Source organism: Psittacula echo, assembly GCF_963264785.1.
Source record: "Psittacula echo genome assembly, chromosome: 2".
NCBI classification, from domain to species: Eukaryota; Metazoa; Chordata; class Aves; order Psittaciformes; family Psittacidae; genus Psittacula; species Psittacula echo.
The window spans coordinates 64702052-64722616 of record NC_137737.1 but is presented as its reverse complement, the minus strand read 5'-3'; the positions used below and the strand labels follow the sequence as shown (position 1 = coordinate 64722616).

Below are 20565 nucleotides of genomic sequence, written 5' to 3'. Positions count from 1 at the left end.
TTTACACAATCTCTGTAATAATTGCACTGTGTATCCGTTTACCTGTATATATGGCAAATATGTTTTGAAATTTGGACTTTTTAGGGTGAGTTGAGATTTTTTCTCATTGAAAATTGAGAAAAAAAGTTGTGTTAATGTCATTCAAAAGTCTCACAATTTGCATGTTTTCTGCATTATTATTCTCATCTGTCATTCTTGAAATGTCAGATAATTGAAAAGAAATAATCAGATTCCTAATTGTAAAAACAGGTTACACTGAGTTGAGTAATAGTTATAGTTGTGCTTCAGATAGTCTAGGAAAATATAAAATGCTTAGAGCAGATTTCTGTGCCCCTCCTCCTTTTGCTTTTACTACAAGGTGCGTGTTAGAGGAATTAATATTTATACCAAGAATAAATTAGTTTCAAAGAGACACTTAAAGGGTCTCCTACCCCCAGTTGTGGAATTTAGGCAATAAAATCTAAATTTTTGTGTACACATAACTTTTTCTTCAGCAGGGTGGCTTAATAAAAAGTTGTTGAAATATTTGCTTTAAATATCCTTTTGACTAGTTTAACTTTCCTATTGCACCAAGACCAATCTCATCCAGTAAATCAAACATATGTTTTTCTAAGTACCTGTTAGCATAAATGAGGATGACCTGAGTTTCTGTTTTTTTCAGAATCAGCATATTTTTCTGCAAGTTGCTGCTTTGGTTAGGAACTGAGGGTCCTTAGATCCCCAAAAATGCTGAGGTGTTTTTGCACTCCCATGCAACAGAACACCATGCACTACTGCTTCACTAAATGGGAAGGGGGGGGAAATAAAAAACAAACTGAAAACAAAACCGAAACATGTCATGATAGACAGAAGGTAATTCCTTCATTCCTCCCTCTATCAATTTGATACCAATTAAGTGATGATGTGGACATCCATGTCTGTTTTGGGTTTTTGTATAGAGGATGGTTTCTTTTCAGGTAGAAAAATGCAAATAGAGAAATGAAGATCTGGGGACTTTTAACTCTTTAATCTGTATCTTGAATACACTGACTGAAGTAGAGGAAGATGCCTAAAAGAATGCTTTGCGCTACTAGGAATATTGCTAGGATCTTTCCCCCTGAAACCTAGTATCACCCACTGATATGTTCATACATGTTTAGGTAAAGCGCAAAATTTACTGTGAGATTAGCCTAAAATATACTTGAATATTTGTCATTACCTTCTGCTTAAAATGTGCAAAATGCATTTTTAAGGCTTGTTTGCACAAATAAAAGTGCATGATAAACGTGAGGTAGCAATGTGCCCTTGTAGCAAAGACAGATGAGAGTCTCCTGCGCTGCGTACAGCAGAGCATCTCCAGCAGGCTAAGGGAGCTGATCCTTGCCCTCTGCTCAGTATGGTGAGACACCTGGAGTGTTGGGTCCAGTACTGGGCTCCCCAGTACAAAAGAGATACAGAGACAGCGGTGAAGGGCCATGAATGTCTTGGAGCATCTGTCATGAGGAGGGACTGAGAGCTGGGGCTGTTCAGCCAAGAGAATTTCAGGCTTGGGGCAGCAGGGATCTTCTCAATGTGTATAAATACCTGGTGTGTGAGGGGGGAGTAAAGGCAACAGAGTCAGGCTCTTCCCAGTGTTGCCCAGGGTCAGGACAAGAATTAATGGGCACAAATTGAAATACAAGAAATTTTATTTAAATGTAAGAAAAAACTTTTTTACAGTAGAAGTGATTGAACACTAACAGGCTGCCCAGAGAGGGTGTGAAGTCTCCATCCATGGTGATATTTAAAAGCTGTCTGGTCATGGTACTGAGCAACCTGTTTTAATTGCTCGTGGTTGCAATGAGGGCTTGGACTAGATGATTTCCAGAAGTCCCTTCCCACCTCAGCCACTGTGTGATTCTCTGATTTTTAAGAAAACATAAACAGCAGCAGAAAAACCCACAAGGATTTAGATACAAACACTATGAATGTTAGTACAGTTGCTTAATACTGGCAGAGAACTTCACTGCAGAAGTAGCTGTTGTGGTTTGACACGTTAAAAAGTAATACCCTAAACCAAGCGTTCCTGATGCCATGCAGAATGCATCCCTGTTTCCTTACTTAAAAGCATTTCCTGTGCAATCCTGTAGGCGTATTCTGCCTCAGGAAAGAGGAACTCTATTTTCAAATTCCTTGTCTGCTAGGCAAAGTGAAATATTCCCACTGGAAATATACACCCCACGTTTCTGTCTCTGTAACTTAGCATGTTGAATTTCATCAGCTTGGTTAACAAGAAGCCTTCAATGCTTTTTCAACAAAAATTATTTTTCTAAATTCCTGTTGCAAAACATACTTTTTGTTAGTTTGTTTTTCCTAAAGCAGCCGTGTAGATCTGTATTTTTCAAGTTCAAATTCAAGACACCGGATGAAAAGTATAAAAGTAGGGGGTTAGCTTTTTTTTTCCTTAGGATTTTTCTTTAGGAATTCTGTTGATGTGTGTGGACTTTGTGAAAAGGAGCTATTTAAGCAAAGGTCAAGTACAAAATTGTCACTCATCACATGCTTATCTAGCTTATTTTTAAACTAATACACAAGTGTCTAAGTATCACATGGTCTTTCTTGCATTGCAGACTGGTGCCAGACTTGGTGTCTTTTCTGTTTTTAAGAGATAAATGTCTAGCGGTTTTTGTTTTCAGTGAGTATGTTTGTGAGTCATGTATATCATATAATGTTGTTTTACTTCTGAACATTGTTTTGCAGAAGGTATATGGAGTTTCCCCATTTTAACTTGGTATTAGGCTGAAAACTGCAGCTGGGGAACGTTTACTGAAGGGTTTGTTTAGTCATTCACATTCCTGTGTTCCAACAGTTTGTTTTAGATCGTTTGTTAAAGAGCTTAAAGAAGAACTCCCTTTGCTGTTGGTGTAGAGTTTTTTTCCCTGCAAGTTAGGTTTTTTGATTTTTTTTTCCCTTTTCCAAAACTATACATCAGTTACTTTTCTAAATAGTAGGTATAGGTGAATTAATACATTAATTTGGTATAATGAGTCAAATACATATTGAAACCTTTGGTTTTTGTTGTAGGAATACTTCTTTAGTAAAGTAAAATGTAACAACTTTCAAGATCTTGTTTTTAATTTACCACTTAGGTGAGAAATAGTCTAAGTGAAAGTTTTAAGTAATAGAGAAAAAATTTTATTACAGGTTAAACTATTTATGTAACTATCATCATTTTTAGGAAAGTTCAGCTGTATAGTTCAGCACTGTTTAATGAATTAACTTAAACTCTGTAATTGGAAATAACTCAGTAATGTCTGCATCTGTACTGAAATCCAAGCTAGTGGTTTTAAGTAATATCTAACTTAATATCCAGTATACACATATATCTAACATACACATTAATATGATTACAGGTCAGCATACGGATATCTAATATCTTACATACACATTCTTCGTGAGTCCAACAACTGCTGAACTTATTGCAGAGCTTGTAATGAGAATTTTAATCACCAAATGTAAATTAGCCCCTGTTCCTATATTATTAGTTCATTCTAACAGCTTACGTACCTTACAACTGTTGCTTCTTTCAGTGGAAAGTCTTTAAGGACTGTGTTCTACTATGGTATCTTCATTCTTCTTTCACAGTATTTCCTTTTCTGAATGTGATAGCTGTGGATTAGAGTTAATTTTCTTGTCCCTTGCTCTTTAAATGGAGTTAATTTAAACACAGTCTGTTTGTAAACTGTCTTAAGTATCGAAAAATGCCATCTATTGGGAGACAGAATGGCATATGAGTATACAAATAATGCAGGTAAAATAAGTAGGATTTTTTTCTTGGGTCTTGTAGCTGAAAATCTGTTTGAACATACCTTGTGCAGAAAAGGTTCCAAAAATGTTTGTGGTTGGAAAAATGCCCTCAACCTGCAACTGAATTTCAAATTCTACAAAACTAAGAATATTCTTGCTGTCAAATGGTGCATAGGCTGCAGTGCTTGTTGGTATGTTGTATGAAAATAATGCTGAAACACAATTAGATGAAGTAGATCTGTTTGTGTGTTGTATATTTGTGTAAGGAGAAGTGCATCTTTATGAGAAAATGAGACTTGCTCTGCTTGACAACTATTAAAATGCTGGGCATGAGGTTGGTTTTGTTTCTTTAGCTTTATTTCAGATTTCCTATGTGTTTGTGTTTATTACAAAACCATTTCACTTTTAGGATGTTCAGATGCATGGGTTGGTGCAGTTTATGATACATTGAGGTTTATGATAACTTGAGATAAGAAAGAATAGTTAAGAAAGAATAAGACTTTGGTATTCTTTGTGATTTTCACAGAATCATCATAGAATGGTTTGGGTTGGAAGGGACCTTAAAGCTCATCCAGTTCCAAACCCCCTGCCATGGGCAGGGACACCTTTCATTAAGATCTAGTTATCCACTAGACCAGGTTGCTCAAAGCCCTGTCCAACTTGGCCTTGAACACTGCCAGGGATGGGGCATCTACAACTTCTCACAACTTCTCTGGGCAACCTGTGCCAGTGCCTGACCACCCTAACAGTAAAGAACTTCTTCCTAATGTCTAATACAGATTTTAATAAAATGAATTTAATGCATAGCACTTACAAGACTTAATATGAGAAGGTATTGTTAGCAAAGCGATAGCTGCCTAATTTATGCGTATTCTTTTAAATAGAACTTACTGCTAATTATGTCTCAGCTCATACTTCTATATCTAACTCTGCTTAGAACTGTAGTATCTGCTGTCCACTTACTCTTCTTTCTTTAGGATACTGTGCCCCATCCTTGTATTCTTTTATCCTGTGGAAGAACATGATGCAGGTGGAAACCTAATTTGCACAGAACTGATTATCTCTGTTGCCATCTCTAAAATCAGTGTTCTAAATTTTCTTTTTTCCCTGTGAACTCTTGCCTGGCTGTAGCTCCAATAGCATCCTTGGAATATTTTGTTCATGACTGGCCACTGGCTATCTGCTGCAAAAAATCTGCCATACCTCCTTCTGTTAATGTTAGCCTTCCAAGTGCTGTGGTGTACTTATGGACAACATGTGAGATCACATTAGTATCACACTTTAAATGTGTTTAATAAAAAATGAAATGAAAATTATGAAATGTTAATACTCCTAGTGGTATCTTTCATTTGATGTTCTTCTGTGGCTCTCCTTGTACAGGTGAGGCTTGGACCTTTTCTGCATTGATTTTTCATCTTCTAGCTTTGCTTACCTAGTCTAAATATCCTGTGGTGTTGGGAGCATGCTCTGATTCTCTTATGTGTCTCTCACAGATATGTGTGCGCACAGTCATACATGTAGACACGTGTAATCCTGGAGCAGATTTTAGGTCTTTGGGCTGTAGGAAGAAATAGTGTTCTTGTTGGGTTCCAGCACCTCAAAGAGATGAGATCAGCTGCGGCGCTGCCTGTTCTGGTACTTGACCACTGTCATGGTAAAATACTTGTGTTGGTCTAATCACAGTATTGCAGGTTGTGTCCGTTGCATCTAATCCTATGACCTTGAAACTCCAAGAACAGCCTGCCTGTGTCTTCACTGTGTGCGCCCATCAGCTACTTGTAGACACCAGTAAGATTTCCTCATCGTAACTGTAAGCCACTTCTGTCAGCCTGTGTGCCATGTGCCTGAGCCCCCTAACCATCTTGGCATCCTTCTGTCTACTTGTTAGTTACTTTATGTCAATGTCTGTCTTGTTCCAGAGGGCTTAAAACTGGGCACAGAACTAAAGATTCAATCTCACAAGTACCAAACAAAGGACACTAATAATTTCAGTCTGTTGCTTTCATTCTTGAGAGTGCAGTCCAGTTTCACAGGCCATTGTGTTCAACCCTCTTAAATATTAAGGCTATACTGCTATATTGACTCATGTTGAATTTGTTGCCCACCTGGACCCCACAGTCCTTATCCTCAAAGCTGCTTTCTAGCCAGTGAATTCACTTCCCACTTGCACTTTTAGCTTGGGTTACACTATCCTACATGTGGGGCTTCTTGCCATTGTTGAAATTCATGAGGTTTCTGTTAGCCCGTTCTTGCAGACTGTTGATACCCCTCTGAATAGCAACCTTGCTCTCCAGCATGTAAACTGTTCTCTGCACCTCCAGTTTGGAATTTGCTTCAGGTGCATTACATCCCTTCATCCATGTTGTTAGCAAATGCAGGAAATAATATTGGCCGCAGCATCAGCCCCTGAGGAATACCGATACTAACTAGCCACCTTGTTGTCTGCTCATTCAGTCCGTGTCACAGCAATTTGGCTTTAAGGATCTTCTGGGACACTATGGCAAAGGTCTGCCTAAGGTCAAGTTACATGACCACAGGGTCAGTCACGTCTTTGTAGAGGGCAAGGTCACGTCATGTCTTTTTCTTCAGCCTCACAGGGAAAATGTCATTTTAACCCATGTTTATAAAAGAAAATAAACAACTTGCAGTATGATGTCATCAACCTTATTTGTGTAAGCATTTTTCTAGTAAAGTTATTGGGTGGTGCTTAGTGAAGCAGATGGTGATGTTTCTTCCCACATCAGTTCTTTGGGACTTTTCAACAGCCTATGTGCAGCCAGTGCAAAACATCCATCGTCTAAAAGGTTGGGTCTTTTTAAGAGCTTTGTTCAAGCTGAAAAACTGTTTCAAGTCAGCCATTGTAAAGATAATGTTGGAGCCAGATGTAGCTGTGGAAATACGAAGAAAACTTCCATTTAAGTGTTGACTAAGGCTTGTAAACAACTGAATTGCTGAGCTACTTTGTGTTTTGTCTGTTCATTCCTTTTTATTGTTAAGTTTTGCTTTTGATGACTAGAGCTGCCTCTTGTGCATTTTCCAGCCTGTAATGTCTAGAAGGCTGTTTAGATCCTCAATCCCCAAGGGGTTCTGTGGCCTGGTTTTGATGCTCTGATTTGTGCATTAAGTGTCTTTCTGGTTCTCTATTAAATGACTGACCATAACTGAGTCATAATGGAGGTGACAAAAAGGAAAAAAAAAAAGAAGAATTTTTATCAACTTAAGTCTAATCAGATAAAAACTGTTTGTCTTTGTGCTGCACAAAAAGAAAAAAGGCAAGCTAACAAGTTACGGTTTTTGTCAGAGCTGGCAGAAGTTGAACTGGAAAAGTTTCAGACTCACCGCAGACTTGAGTAGTTAAAAGAGGAAATCAAAGCATACAGACACTGGCCAAATAGCTTGGAAGAAAGTCAGACCATTCCAGTCACTGGGACATGAGGGCACCGCGGGAGAGTTACAAGCATAATGGTCACTGAATGCAAGACGAGAGGAAAAAGTTGAGAAAATGGCAGCAGAAAAAAATAAAATAGAAGAAAAAAGCTGAGGAATCATTAGAAGGGGAGAATTTTAGAGGAGCAAAGCAGATGGAGAAGTAGAGGATCATTAGTTTAAGTAATGAAAGGCTACTGTTTTCTGGCACTATCACTATGCCTTTAAATTCTTCAAAATATATATTTAAATAATGCAGTTATACAAGAATGAAAATAAAATAATTTAGAAGTGTTAGTTTGCCTAGTTTTTCAAGCGTAACTTGCAGTTTCTTTAAGAGCTACATTGGCAGTAAGGAAGATACGTCCATAGAATCATAGAATAATAGAATAGTTAAGGTTGGAAAGGACCTTAAGATCATCTAGTTCCAACCCCCCTGCCATGGGCAGGGACACCCCACACTAAACCATGCCACCCAAGGCTCTGTCCAACCTGGCCTTGAACACCACCAGGGATGGAGCATTCACAACTTCCCTGGGCAACCCATTCCAGTGCCTCACCACCCTCACAGTAAAGAATTTGTTCCTTATATCCAATCTAAACTTCCCCTGTTTAAGTTTTAACCCATTACCCCTTGTCCTGTCACTACAGTGCCTAATGAAGAGTCCCTCCCCAGCATCCTTATAGGCCCCCTTCAGATACTGGAAGGCTGCTACGAGGTCTCCATGCAGCCTTCTCTTCTCCAGGCCATGAAGATAATCTGACTGATTAAGCTCTTTAACTGTGTAAAGGGGATTAATTTGCTCTTGAAAATCCCCTTGGAGACTCTTAAAGGCAAACATAAGGCCCCTGGTTGAAATTTCTATTTTTAAAAGAAATCAGTCATTGGATTCTTATAGGAATAACCATGTAAATCAGTTCATTAAATTGCTCGGAAAAATCTCAGACAGATTTAGGATTGGGCAATTATGTTGAAATGTGTGCTTTTCTTTCATATCAAGTTGACAAAGTAATCCATAAGAAAGAGCGTGTATTTGAAGCATGTATGTCTCTCTACTGCTGCACATACACTTTTTTTTTTTTTCCAGCAAGACTAACCAATTTATTACGAGATAGAGATGACATTTAAGAGCAACAGCATAGTATTGCTTGTAGATAATGCTTTGATCCTTGTCCACATTGGAGCTTTTAACATTTCTCAAGCTGCCACAACCAGTAGGACATTTTGGGGCTGAAAGCTTTGTGTAGACACAATCATTGGGAAGAGATTCTTTCTAGATTATAAACGGTGAGTTTGTTTTTATTATGTGCTTACTGCCATTATTTTACCCAGACAATTCAGATCCACTTTCCCACAGACATTTTACAAATACTTTTTTGGAAACTGGTCTGATGGCAGCCTCAGATAAATTCTAATTTAAGCCTGATAGTTTCAGTGCTGCTGCAGTGTAACTCCCCATTCCCCCCCTTTTTTTCCCCTCTCCCCGGATGTTTTGACCGGTACAAAAACAATACCTTTTATCCCGAGAATCTGTGTGGTACCTGCTGTATGTTACAGAATTAACTGCAGCCTAATGTTTCCTGTGAGATTTCACCACTCTAAAAGAGTCTGTCCCAAAAGTCATTCAGGAAGTAAAAACAATAGCTCTTATCACAGGCAGTGGTCTACTTTTCAGCCACGTTTTCTGTGGGGGTAATTCAGGAGCTGCTAATGTTGTGAAGGTGCATGGTAAATGTAGTGATTTTCTCATAGAAGAACACTTAGCCCACACCCCCCCCTCCTTTACTCTTCTCCTTCCACTCATGGAGATCTGCTGGGATGCTTCATTCCTGAAACAGAGCTTTAAATGTGCTCACCGTCTCTCCCCTACTGCGTACAAGTCAGAGTTTTAATTTAATCCTTAGTATTTTGTTAAAAAACTTTGAAAGCTGAATTTTTTAAAACTTATTAAATTGTTCATTACTAACCCAATTAGGTTTTGCAGCACATTTTGTATAAGTTATGCTAAGTCATCTGTCCCCAGCAGAATTCTTTAAATAAAATTATGCTATTTGATGTTTTAAATACTAAGGCATTTGTCAAGTCACAGCTCTCTAAAACTTTATAAATTAAAGCAAACCTCTGAGAATCCTGTCCTCAGAGGTCATTTTCCAATCACTGCTGTTCATTAGGAGGGATCTGAGAATAAGTTACTTATGCATGCTGAAATAGTGGTATTGGGGTGTTCCGCCACTGCGTCTCTGGGATTAGCCGTGAGCAGATTTCTAAGAAAGTTTCTTTTATGTCTAAGGTTTTTCTGTTATAACCACCTTCATTGCTGCTATTTCACTGGGACCCAGAGTCATCATCTTCCAAATATTGTTTATTTTTATGAAGTGCTGAAAGGATTGATTACTTGCAGGTGCAATGTCGTGGCATTTTCTGCTCTGCGCAACCACAGAACCTAATTTATCTACCTGTGCTATTCCAGCTGATCACTTTCTTGATGTTAGTGACCGTCATGATCTGTCCCCAAAACTGTGGTCTGTGTAGCCAAGCAGCTATTTGGAAATAAGTAAAATAATTTATGCCGCTGTGAATCACAGAGCTTTAGTTTGAATTGCACAGAGAAAATCATTGCAGTAAGCATCTAGCAATGCACTGTTTTGGGTCAAGGTGGAGAACACAGATCTATGCAGCTTAGCTATGGAACATTTTACCTTGTCATACAAATTTCGTATGCCTGAATTAAGTAATTCAAGCAGTTGTAGAATTTTGTGGGCAGAGTAATTAATCAAGAAGTTCCTCAGACAAACGCTAAAAAGTACCAGTGATGCACTTGATTTTGCTGATGTTAAATCGCCTTAAAGTAAGCAAGTTGAATGTATGATGACATAACTACGTATCTGTGACCTTTGAATTACCTGCACTTGACCATAGGAATTTAGTTTCACAAATGCAAATATTTAAAGTACAAAATTAAATCATATTGTAGCTTATCAAACTAATTGAGCTACTGAGCTGCCTTCTCTCCAAATTCCTTTTGATTAGTAATTACTGGGACATTACCAAATAAAACACTGGCTTCAAAAGTCTGTAGAAGAACAAAATTAAAATGTTCTTTGTTCCCATTTTGCTGAGCCTGGGATGTGTAATTAAAAATGGCATACCATCCTACCTTGAGAAGAATGTGTGCAGCCCCATACACTACAGAAATCATTTAGGCTGAAAAAGGCCTGTAAGATATAGTCCAACCGTTAATGTAGCACTGCCAAGTTCACCACTAAACCATGACCCTAAGTGCCACATCTACAATGTCTTTTAAATACCTCCAGGGATGGTGACTGAACCACTTCCCTGGGCAGACTGTTCCAATGCTTCACAGCCCTTTCGGTGAAGAAATCTAACCTAAACCTCCCTCTGTGCAACTTGAGGCCTTTGCCACTTGTCCTATTGCTTGTTACTTGGGAGAAGAGACCAACACTCACCATGCTACAACCTCCTTTGAGGTAGTTGTAGAGAGTGACAGAGTCTCCCTTGAGACTCTTTTTCTCCAGGATAAACGCTCCCTGTTCCCTCAGCTGCTGCTCGTAAGACTTGTGCTCTCAACCCTTCACCAGGTTTATTGCTCTTTGGACGCACTCCAGCACTTTAGTGTCTTTCTTGTAGTGAGGGGCCCAAAACTGAACACAGAATTTGAGCTGTTGCCTCATCAGTGCAGGGGGACAGTCAGTGCCCTAATCTTGTGTAGTGTTTCTTGAAAGATCATCCTATCTTCTGCTAAAACTTCTTAAGAGAGGCTTTTTTTTTTTTTTCTCTTTTTTTTTTTCCTTTTCCCCTAAGCAGTTTCTAAAAGAGTTGTCTACAAAGGTAATTTCAGAGAAGTCCTGTTTCCATCACATAGAGAACGTTGTAACATTGAGTGCATCTGTGTAGCCCCTGTGGCTGTTGTCCAAGCTCAGTGTGAACAAGCTGGGATACTTGAAACAGTATTTCCGTAATAATGTGGTTTGACTACTTAAGCTAATGAGCCTTGATGAGAAATAGCTTGCCACTGTTTCGAAAGTATTTTGAATCCTCAATCTTTTTAAAGTAAAAATAACCTCCCATGCCTCAGATTTTTAGAGGGAAATTTTCTTCCCTGTCTTAGTGGGCTGAAAAGCTTTATTCTAGAATGTGGAAACTTGAAGCAAAAGAACAGTTTCCTGAAAACAAATGAGGCATAATAGGCATGAGTTTGTTTGGGTTTTGTTTTTTTTTTTTTTTCTGTAAACCACTTTTTTTTTTTTTCCTGATCCATTGTAGTTCTTTGACAGAATTTAGAAATTTTTGTAGTACAAAGTGGCATATATAGAGGTAAAATGCTAAGAAATACTTGTGGCATTTAACTTTTATAAATGTAGTATGATATTTAACTGTAACATAGTATAAATGCTGTTGTTAGGTTTATGAAACTTTGTATCCTACTGAGAAAAATACCTGCAGAATTCTAGCTGTTGTTTAGTACCTTGTGGCTGGTATCCATCTCCTTTTCATCTACTGGGGGTGTATATTTCTGGTGTTTGTTTTGCTCAGTTTAGCCTGCAAAGGGAGTTTTCTCTTTACTCATGCTACAGGGTGTTTTTATCAAGCGGTTTTGATAAAAAGTACCCTACAAAAGCCTACATCTCTTCTGTAACCTGTATTTTGAAACAAGCAAATCATACTCCCCTTTCAGGAAAACCGCAGTTTACTAATACAAAATATTCTTGGACTGGAATTATTGAGGCCCTCTCAGGAAGTCAGGTGGTAGGTGCAGAGAGATGGTGTGGGTGACTGAGCAATCTTTCTATATTTGTACTGACGTGATGTTACAGTGATGTTAGGAGCACTACATTATTGGCAGAATTCAATTTGGTTTTGTTTGGTTTATTTTGTTTTGAATAGGGCAAACTTCATAAAATCTTGAATTTGTACGACTAGTAAGGTCTCACCAGGGCAGATATTAGTGTTTAGTCTGAATCGTGATTAATGATGTTTTGTTTCTGCAAATTTCTAATTTCGGAGAAGACCACCTTAGGACTGGGTTTTGGTTGGGTTTATTTGCTGTTGTTTTGTTTGTTTGGGGTTTTTTTGTGTGTGGCTGGGTTTTATGTTTGTGTGGTTGGTTGGTTTCTATTTTGTTGCTAGCTCGTTAGATTAATACCAAGCAAGAATTTACTGGATTATTCTGGAAATTAAGGAGGCAGTCCCACCTCCCTTCCCCAAAATGAACCACCTGCAGAGCAGCGGGGATCTTCTGTCATATGACACTGTTGCAGCCTTTCCACTCTCACATCTTGCTCACAGATGTCTGCTCTTGGTCAGTCACATTAAATGTGGGTGACTAGCACACTAATGGCACATCACTGTCTGCTGTAATTGAGAGTGTTCTGATCCTTGGATGAAAGATATTTTAGACTTTTCATATCTGAGGGTGGAATCCTGTCTGTCTTCACTAAACTTAGTGGCACAAGTCCTGTTAAGAGGAATCAGGATTTTTCTCCTTCTGCCTGCACTCTCGTTCTCATCTGCTGCTGAAATCCTCTGATTAGTCCCACTGAAGGAAAGTCTTTATTTGTCTGCTGTGTCATAAGTATTCTTACTCATAATTAGTTCCATCTGTAAGGAGTAGCCTTTCATGTTAACTGTGTGTTCTATAAGGAATATTACTGGTTTTAAAATGAAGAGTCTGCTTAATCTAATGCGCAACATGAACACATACTAGCTAAACAATGCAAAGACCACTGTTTCCTATGTCTACAACAGAATATCAGGCACTTAACCAAAATGTTGATGACGTTCAGTTCGGTAACATGTTCAAAAAGTTTTTAATTAGCCACATGGTAGTGATTAATCTGTGGATAATGTTTTACCCTGCTGTGAAATAGTTCTGTTATTGAGCACATACCTGATTAAAGGTTAATAAAAGCAAAAGGTTAATAATTCGAAGTACCTTAATCAGTTCAGTATGTTGGAAGACCAGGAGTTAGTGGGTTTTCTTCTGGAATCACTACAAAATTTATTCAAAGCATGTTGGTAATTACAGTTACAAAGACCATTAATAATTGTTTCTTTAAGTGCCTGTATTTTTTCTTCGCAAAAAAGCTTTGACCTGTATTAATACAATCTAACACTTACAAACTAAATACTTGAAGAAGGTTTCCAGTTTAACACAAAGCAAATACTCCTTCACAACTATTAGCATGTTGGCTTTTTAATCCCATATATTTGAGCATTAGCTATGATAAAGGCTGGTTTTTAAGGAGAGCTTTACCTGCTGGCCTGGTTTTAGATGATCCATTTGCTGGTGAAATGCCACTCAGTAAGAGGCAATGTTCAGATTCTCAGAGTTCCCAACTGCCTTTTTCCACTTGATTGTCTGTGGTCTGAGAATGTGGCAGCATGGACATATGAATAATTTGTTATGCTGGAAACTTGCATTAGAGGCTGACTTACTAGGGAAAAAAATGCTACAGATACTTTATCCTTATGGTTTGACTTAAATTTATGTTTTCAAGAATAGATAATTCTCAAATCTGTGAAAAGTGGTTAATTTAGCATTTTTTACAAGCATTTGGAAACTTTATCATTTTGTGAGTCAGTTGTAGCCCAAAATATTCTTTTCCCCAAGTTGGAATTAACAAATATGGAATTAACAAATAGGATTTAAAAGTTTTGTCTCTTTTGGTTTGCTTTCTAAAATTGATCCTTTTCTATGTTATATTAAAGTCTGACTCATATGTTTGTGTTATGTAATCTCTTTAAATACCCGGAAGAAAACCCAACAAACAACTAAATTACCTTGGTATTTCATAGTATTTTTATTCTATAGTAGGAATAAGTTAATTGGAGCAATAAAACTTGAGAGAAAAAGAAGTCTGTATCCAAATCCCAACTTTCAGCTCGTACCTCAAAATAAATCAACAACCCTCTGAAGCTGTACTTAAAGACTGTAGTAATAAAGCTCTTAGAACCATTCACCCATAATACTGTGAATACTTGGAGAATAACTTCCCCTTCTGTTCTCATGCTTCTTGCTGCATGTTTCCATTCCGTCTTTGTGAACAAGTTTATTGCAGTACCAGAGAAAAACTGCTGTTAACATGTTTTTTCACGTAGCCCTGGACTTAGTTTAAAGAATATTTGTCCAGGAAGCAACTCTGAAGATGCAGGAGAAACTATTTTACTAGAAACTAGGTCTTGTAAGAAAGGAACATTGATTTAAGATACGAATCTTATCCTCAAGGTTTGGAGATTAATAATATCAGCCTTTATTGCTGTTGCTTAGTTCCTAGTACTTTTGCTGTAGAGTTTTTCAAATACAAGCGTCCAAATGCAGAGTAAAATATTTTTTTGGGAAAATATCTGTGGGTCAGCCTATGTATGACAAGTACTTATTTTTCTTCGTTCTCTCCTTATGAACATGGGTATCTAAATGCTAGAGGATTTCCATCTGCACCGCTAATGAAAATGCCAACTTTCAGTGTTCCTGCTCGGTCCCTCAGCAACTGTGGTGCAGTAACCATCACCTTATATTAGTGATCTTATGAGCTGGCTGGTAACTATAACATGAGCTTTGGCCGGACTGCCTGTGAGGTGCTCTTGTGAAGGGACTGGAGTTTGCCTGCAGTGTTTTGCCATCCCAGCATTTTCTTTTAATGTTTTGCAGACCTGCGTATGGGTCGCTGGGGACTCTGAGAGGAGAGGCCGGGGCTATCCCATGCTGGGTATGGCTACGGGTTTGGCTATGGGTTAGATGTATGTAGAGGAGTGTGGGGTGAAGGAGTGAAGCTAAGCCTGGATAAAAGGGGAGAAATGGCTTTGGTTGAATATTGGTCTCTGTCTCCCACTTACCTGAATTTGTAGTTAGGTTTTTATAATTAAAAAGTTAGTGGCGATTAGTGAGTTTTCACTAACATGAGTCTGTTTTGCCCATGGCAGTAATTGGTGCATGATCTCCTGAACTCTGTCTAGACCTGTGAGCTCCCTTGTTCCCCTTCTACCTGTTTGCTGACCCTGTCCTGCTGAGGGGGAGGGAATCTGGCTGTTAGCCCCCCTACTGAAGGCAAGTTTACTATTGCTCTTTAAAACATGACACTGTCCATCACCGATCATAGTGCTATTTTTGTTCAGCTCTGTGAACGAAAGCTAGTTTAGCTTATTAAATGATGTAGAGGGGAAGGAGTGGACGGAAGCCTGCTTCCAAATGAAGTGTTGGGTTGAACGGAGAGTTGTACTTTAAAAACAAACAAAACAAGGAAAGAAAGAAAAGAGAAAGAATTATGAAAGACAGAGACCTGCTTTGCAACCCTGGAAGAACTGAACAAGATTGGAAGAGTCATGAATGGGAAGCAGGGACAGAAATGAGTATGGGGAAAAGCCCTTTGTGACATGCTTTAAAATGTCAGTGACCTAATAGAAGGCATTTTAGTTTGCTAAATAGGTTACACAGCAAAAGTATCAGCCAGTTACCTGCTTATACTTTCTTGATTTCAAATGCTACTTTTTTAAACGTGTTTTAGATCTTGAACAATGAATGGCTTGTGATTAGCAGAAGAAAGGTAAGATACATAAATATGATTTCACATCTGATGAATATGTTGACTTTGGATGGGAATGAATCGTTTATTTGGAGGAGGTTATAAAGGTTCAAATGTATGTTGTTCTTTTTAATAGATGATTGTATATTTTACTGAATGGCAGTTTATTTCACATACATTTCTAGTTCTTAACAGTCTCATTTTTGCAGTTAAGCTGCCTTTTAGTTTTCTGATCTAAAATGGGTGCTAAAATCTGATGTTTGGGTCTGATAAGCAGGACAAATAATACACATCCAATCTAGCAAAGAGAATCCACAAACTCTCTAGGTGTCTTCTTGCAGAAAGTAAGGTTGTGTTGCTGGAGAAGGCCTCAGTGCCAAGGTGATGTGCAGGAGCAGAAGGGCACTGCTCGTGCAAACAAGGTATAACTAACCTGTGAGGTGAATTTTTGTGAAGGAAAACCTTTACAGTTTGCAAGGTAATTACCTAGTCATGGAGCTGCCAGGCATCATAATAGAAGACAAGATATATCCAAGTACTAAACACAAATCTTGTAGCTGGTGACTTTCTAGTTGGCTTTCATTATGTTATTTGTTTTGTTTCTATGAGCCAAATGAAAGAAGCAAAAAATAGAATCATAGAATCATAGAATAGTTAGGGTTGGAAAGGACCTTAAGATCATCTAGTTTCGACCCCCCTGCCATGGGCAGTGACACCCCACACTAAACCATGCCACCCAAGGCCTCATCCAACCTGGCCTTGAACACTGCCAAGGATGGAGCACTCACAACCTCCCTGGGCAACCCATTCCAGTGCCTCACCACCCTCTCAGTAAAGAATTTGTTCCTTATATCCAATCTAAACTTCCCCTGTTTAAGTTTGAACCCGTTACCCCTTGTCCTGTCACTACGGTCCCTGATGAAGAGTTCCTCCCCAGCATCCTTGTAGGCCCCCTTCAGATACTGGAAGGCTGCTATGAGGTCTCCATGCAGCCTTGTCTTCTCCAGGCTGAACAGCCCCAACTCTCTCAGCCTGTCTCCATACGGGAGGTGCTCCAGTCCCCTGATCATCCTCGTGGCCCTCCTCTGGACTTGTTCCAACAGTTCCATGTCCTTTTTATGTTGAGGACACCAGAACTGCACACAATACTGCAAGTGAGGTCTCACGAGAGCAGAGTAGAGGGGCAGGATCACCTCCTTTGACCTGCTGGTCACACTCCTTTTGATGCAGCCCAGGATACAGTTGGCTTTCTGGGCTGCAAGCGCACACTGCCGGCTCGTGTTCATTTTCTCATCGACCAACACCCCCAAGTCCTTCTCTGCAGGACTGCTCTGAATCTCTTCTCTGCCCAACCTGTAGCCGTGCCTGGGATTGTTTCAACCCAGGTGTAGGACCTTGCACTTGGCATGGTTAAACTTCATAAGATTGGCATCAGCCCAAAGCGTGTCGAGGTCCCTCTGGATGGCATCCCTTGCCTCCAGCGTATCGACCGAACCACACAGCTTGGTGTCATCGGCAAACTTGCTGAGGGCACACTCAATCCCACTGTCCATGTCACCTACAAAGATGTTGAACAAGACCGGTCCCAACACCGATCCCTGAGGGACACCACTCGTTACCGGTCTCCAGCTGGACATCGAGCCATTGACCACAACTCTTTGCGTGTGGCCATCCAGCCAGTTCTTTATCCACCGAGTGGCCCACCCATCAAATTGATGTCTCTCCAATTTAGAGACAAGGATGTCATGTGGGACAGTGTCGAACGCTTTGCACAAGTCCAGGTAGATGACATCAACTGCTCTGCCCCTGTCCATCAGTTCCGTAGCCCCATCATAGAAGGCCACCAAATTGGTCAGGCAGGATTTCCCCTTAGTGAAGCCATGCTGGCTGTCACCAACCACCTCCTTGTTTTTCATGTGCCTCAGCATGCCTTCCAGGAGAATCTGCTCCAAGATTTTGCCAGGCACAGAGGTGAGACTGACTGGTCTGTAATTCCCTGGGTCATCCATTTTCCCCTTCTTGAAAATGGGGGTTATATTTCCCTTTTTCCAGTTGTCGGGAACTTCACCTGACTGCCATGATTTTTCAAATATGATGGACAGTGGCTTAGCAAAAATAAATATATCTGTGCAAATAAGGGCTTTCTTGGCTGGAAACTGAGTATTTTTGTTTTCTAAACAGGTGTCTCAATGCATGTACCTACTGCAAAACCAAGCATGCCAGAGGAGATCTAGCAAGTTATCCAGTTGAAGAACTAGTGAACAGAGCAAAACAGTCTTTTCAAGGTAAGGATTTTATCGCTGCAATAAAAGTCAGCCTCTGAATTGTACCAGGTCTTATCTTCACATGTAATGATTGTGATACGATATGTAAATACGTGTAAATATATATAAATAATGATTGCAATATGATATATGTATGACCATATTCTTAATAGTTGTATCTGTGTCTGGTGGGGGCTTTGCAGTAAAAAGCCACGCTTATGTTATGTTGTACACCCCTGTTTACAAAATGTAGTCCTACCATAATGAGTGTTTCATTTTGATTTTAGGCTCAAATGAAGTTCCATGCATTTTTTTTTTTTTTTTTTTTTTTGTGTTGATGGGCAAACGGTAGTATTCAGTCACTTTACTGTATCTCTGGTTTCTTAAAGGGGAACACTTCTTTTTTACTCAAGAATAAAAGTAAGTTTCATGAACTAGCATTCTTGAAACCCTGTTTAACAATGCACTCTTTTTTCTGGTAATGGATTTCCTGCTGTTCTGGAATGTTTTTGAGAGCCATACAGAGCTTATCAGCTTTTAAGCTCCATAGGATAATGTCACATGGATACAATAAAATATCAGAAGTTTTTCCTGCAGTACACTATTCTGTGCCAGTATCTGCCTAAACTTCTTTTATGTCTGGTAATTATGATAGCTTTCTTGTGCCTTAATTGTTGTTCTTTATATCTACATTCTGGTGGTGTTTCAAAAATACAGATTTCCAAATAATGCTAGTATTAATTTGTGATGCAATCTCTATGGAGGCACAGGTATAGGGTTTTTTTTTTTGTATTTGTGTGCTATGTGTGAAAGATAAAATGCATATTTAATAAAATACTGAGGCATTTCAGGTGTGTCATCTCTTCACGTCTTTGTATCAAATACTTTGAATTAAAAGTAGAGCAATAAATATGATGTGATTTCACAGCCTCTGTGTATGTATGAACAATAAATGCATTGGGTTTCACTTAAAGCTCTGAGTGTTGCAACTATTCTATTAAGAAGTAGGTCTCCTATGATTCAGTGTGATTTTAAATCTGTCCTCATTTAGGGATCCTTAATGAGCCTTATTTAGGTCAGTGATGAATTTCTGGCTGTTCGTATCAGTAGTATGAAAGGAAAAGTCCTTTTCCTAATCCAAGTCCATGTTCACAAATTCTAAGTTCTACGCTGTCCACACAGAAAGCTCTTAAGGCTGTAAATGCCTTTTTCTTTTGCATTTGTGAAAAGCCAAGCTCCTCTCTCTTCTTCCATGAAGCTTATCTGTAATTGCCACAAAATTTCTCCTGTTACTTAGGTTTGTACAGTTAATGCTGTTGTTGCTGTGAATTGAATTGTCTTGTTATGATAGATAGGAATGCTGTCATGTCTCAAATTTCTTGGTTTAGAAGGACAGGTTTCTAAAACCTGCATGCATATTCTGAAATGGTCAGTAACTGAAATACAAGGTGTATAAATATTCTTCTTATTTTGGTGGAGAAGCAGTTCCGGAGAAATGTGTCAGAAGCTAAAAGTTTTCAGTAGTACGAGACAGGTGATTTTGAAATTGATAACTAGTTACTGTGCCAAAAAAAAGCTGCCATTTGATGGTTATGGTTGTTATTATGCAATAATTATTAGATACGGGTAAGTGCCTGGTTATAACAAGAGACGTAGGTAGAAAAGAAATACTACATTCTTTTCTTCCATCCAGGTGTAACTCTGAAGTACATTTATATTATGAGCAGCACAAGAATAGTGTTATTCTGATACCACTGTATACCTCTTGAAATGTTCTGAAGAAACTGAGCAATTCAGCAAGGGCCTATGATGAAGAGAAGGTATGGGCAAGAAGGTCAGGATTATGGTCTGCCTTAGGTTAGCTATTTAAACTTTATTTAGATGTATTGCATGTATGGGAAAAAATCAGACTTGTCTGTCCTGTTACAGCTATATTTACATACATACAGTCCACATTAACATTTAGATGTGTTTGCTTGATATAACGAGAAAGAAAACTTGAGTTTTGTTTGTCTTTGCAGGCAAGAAATGTGAAATTTTGGGAAGTATTTTGAACTTCAAGTGTTGTACATTTGGATTGAAAATTCAGTAATTCAATTCATCTGTTGTACTGTGGCCTTTATTATAAATATTGACTCTTTCAAAATAACTTGATTTCTAATGGAAAAACTTGCCCTTAAGCTATTGTTTTGAAATTTCTCGAAGAAATGCTATGACGTGTCTCACAGCAGGCATCTCCAGGGAGTTCTATTCTTGTTTGGCCTTACACTAGTACCTCTGTTCAAGGACATAAGGAAAGTACTGAGTTGTAAAACGACAGGGTTTGCCTCCAGCTTTCACATATCGAGGCACGAAATATATGGAGGATTTATTACTGCCAGTTTGCTGCTGCTGGACTGCAGAAACTTCGTCAATCCAGTGAAAGATTTAAGCAATTCCAAGTCATTATTAGAGTTCTTGCTAAGTTATTGACCCACAGTCTCTTCAACAATCACTTCTATTTTCTCACAAGATGTGTTGATGAAGCTCTAGTGAAAAATACAAAGAGGTACAGATGTGTGATGAAAAG

General features: G+C 38.8%; 1 protein-coding gene across 2 annotated transcripts in view; it reads left to right on the top strand.

Moving 5' to 3' along the window:
• Positions 1 to 20565, top strand: part of CDKAL1 (CDKAL1 threonylcarbamoyladenosine tRNA methylthiotransferase) — a gene marked incomplete at its 3' end in the record, with an annotated part of 393323 nt that overhangs the window by 151648 nt on the left and 221110 nt on the right. For both annotated transcript variants that reach the window (XM_080610854.1, XM_080610855.1), the window contains exon 9: positions 17914 to 18017. In XM_080610854.1, coding sequence (XP_080466980.1) covers positions 17914 to 18017 — 104 coding nt within the window. The remainder of the gene's footprint in view (positions 1 to 17913; positions 18018 to 20565) is intronic.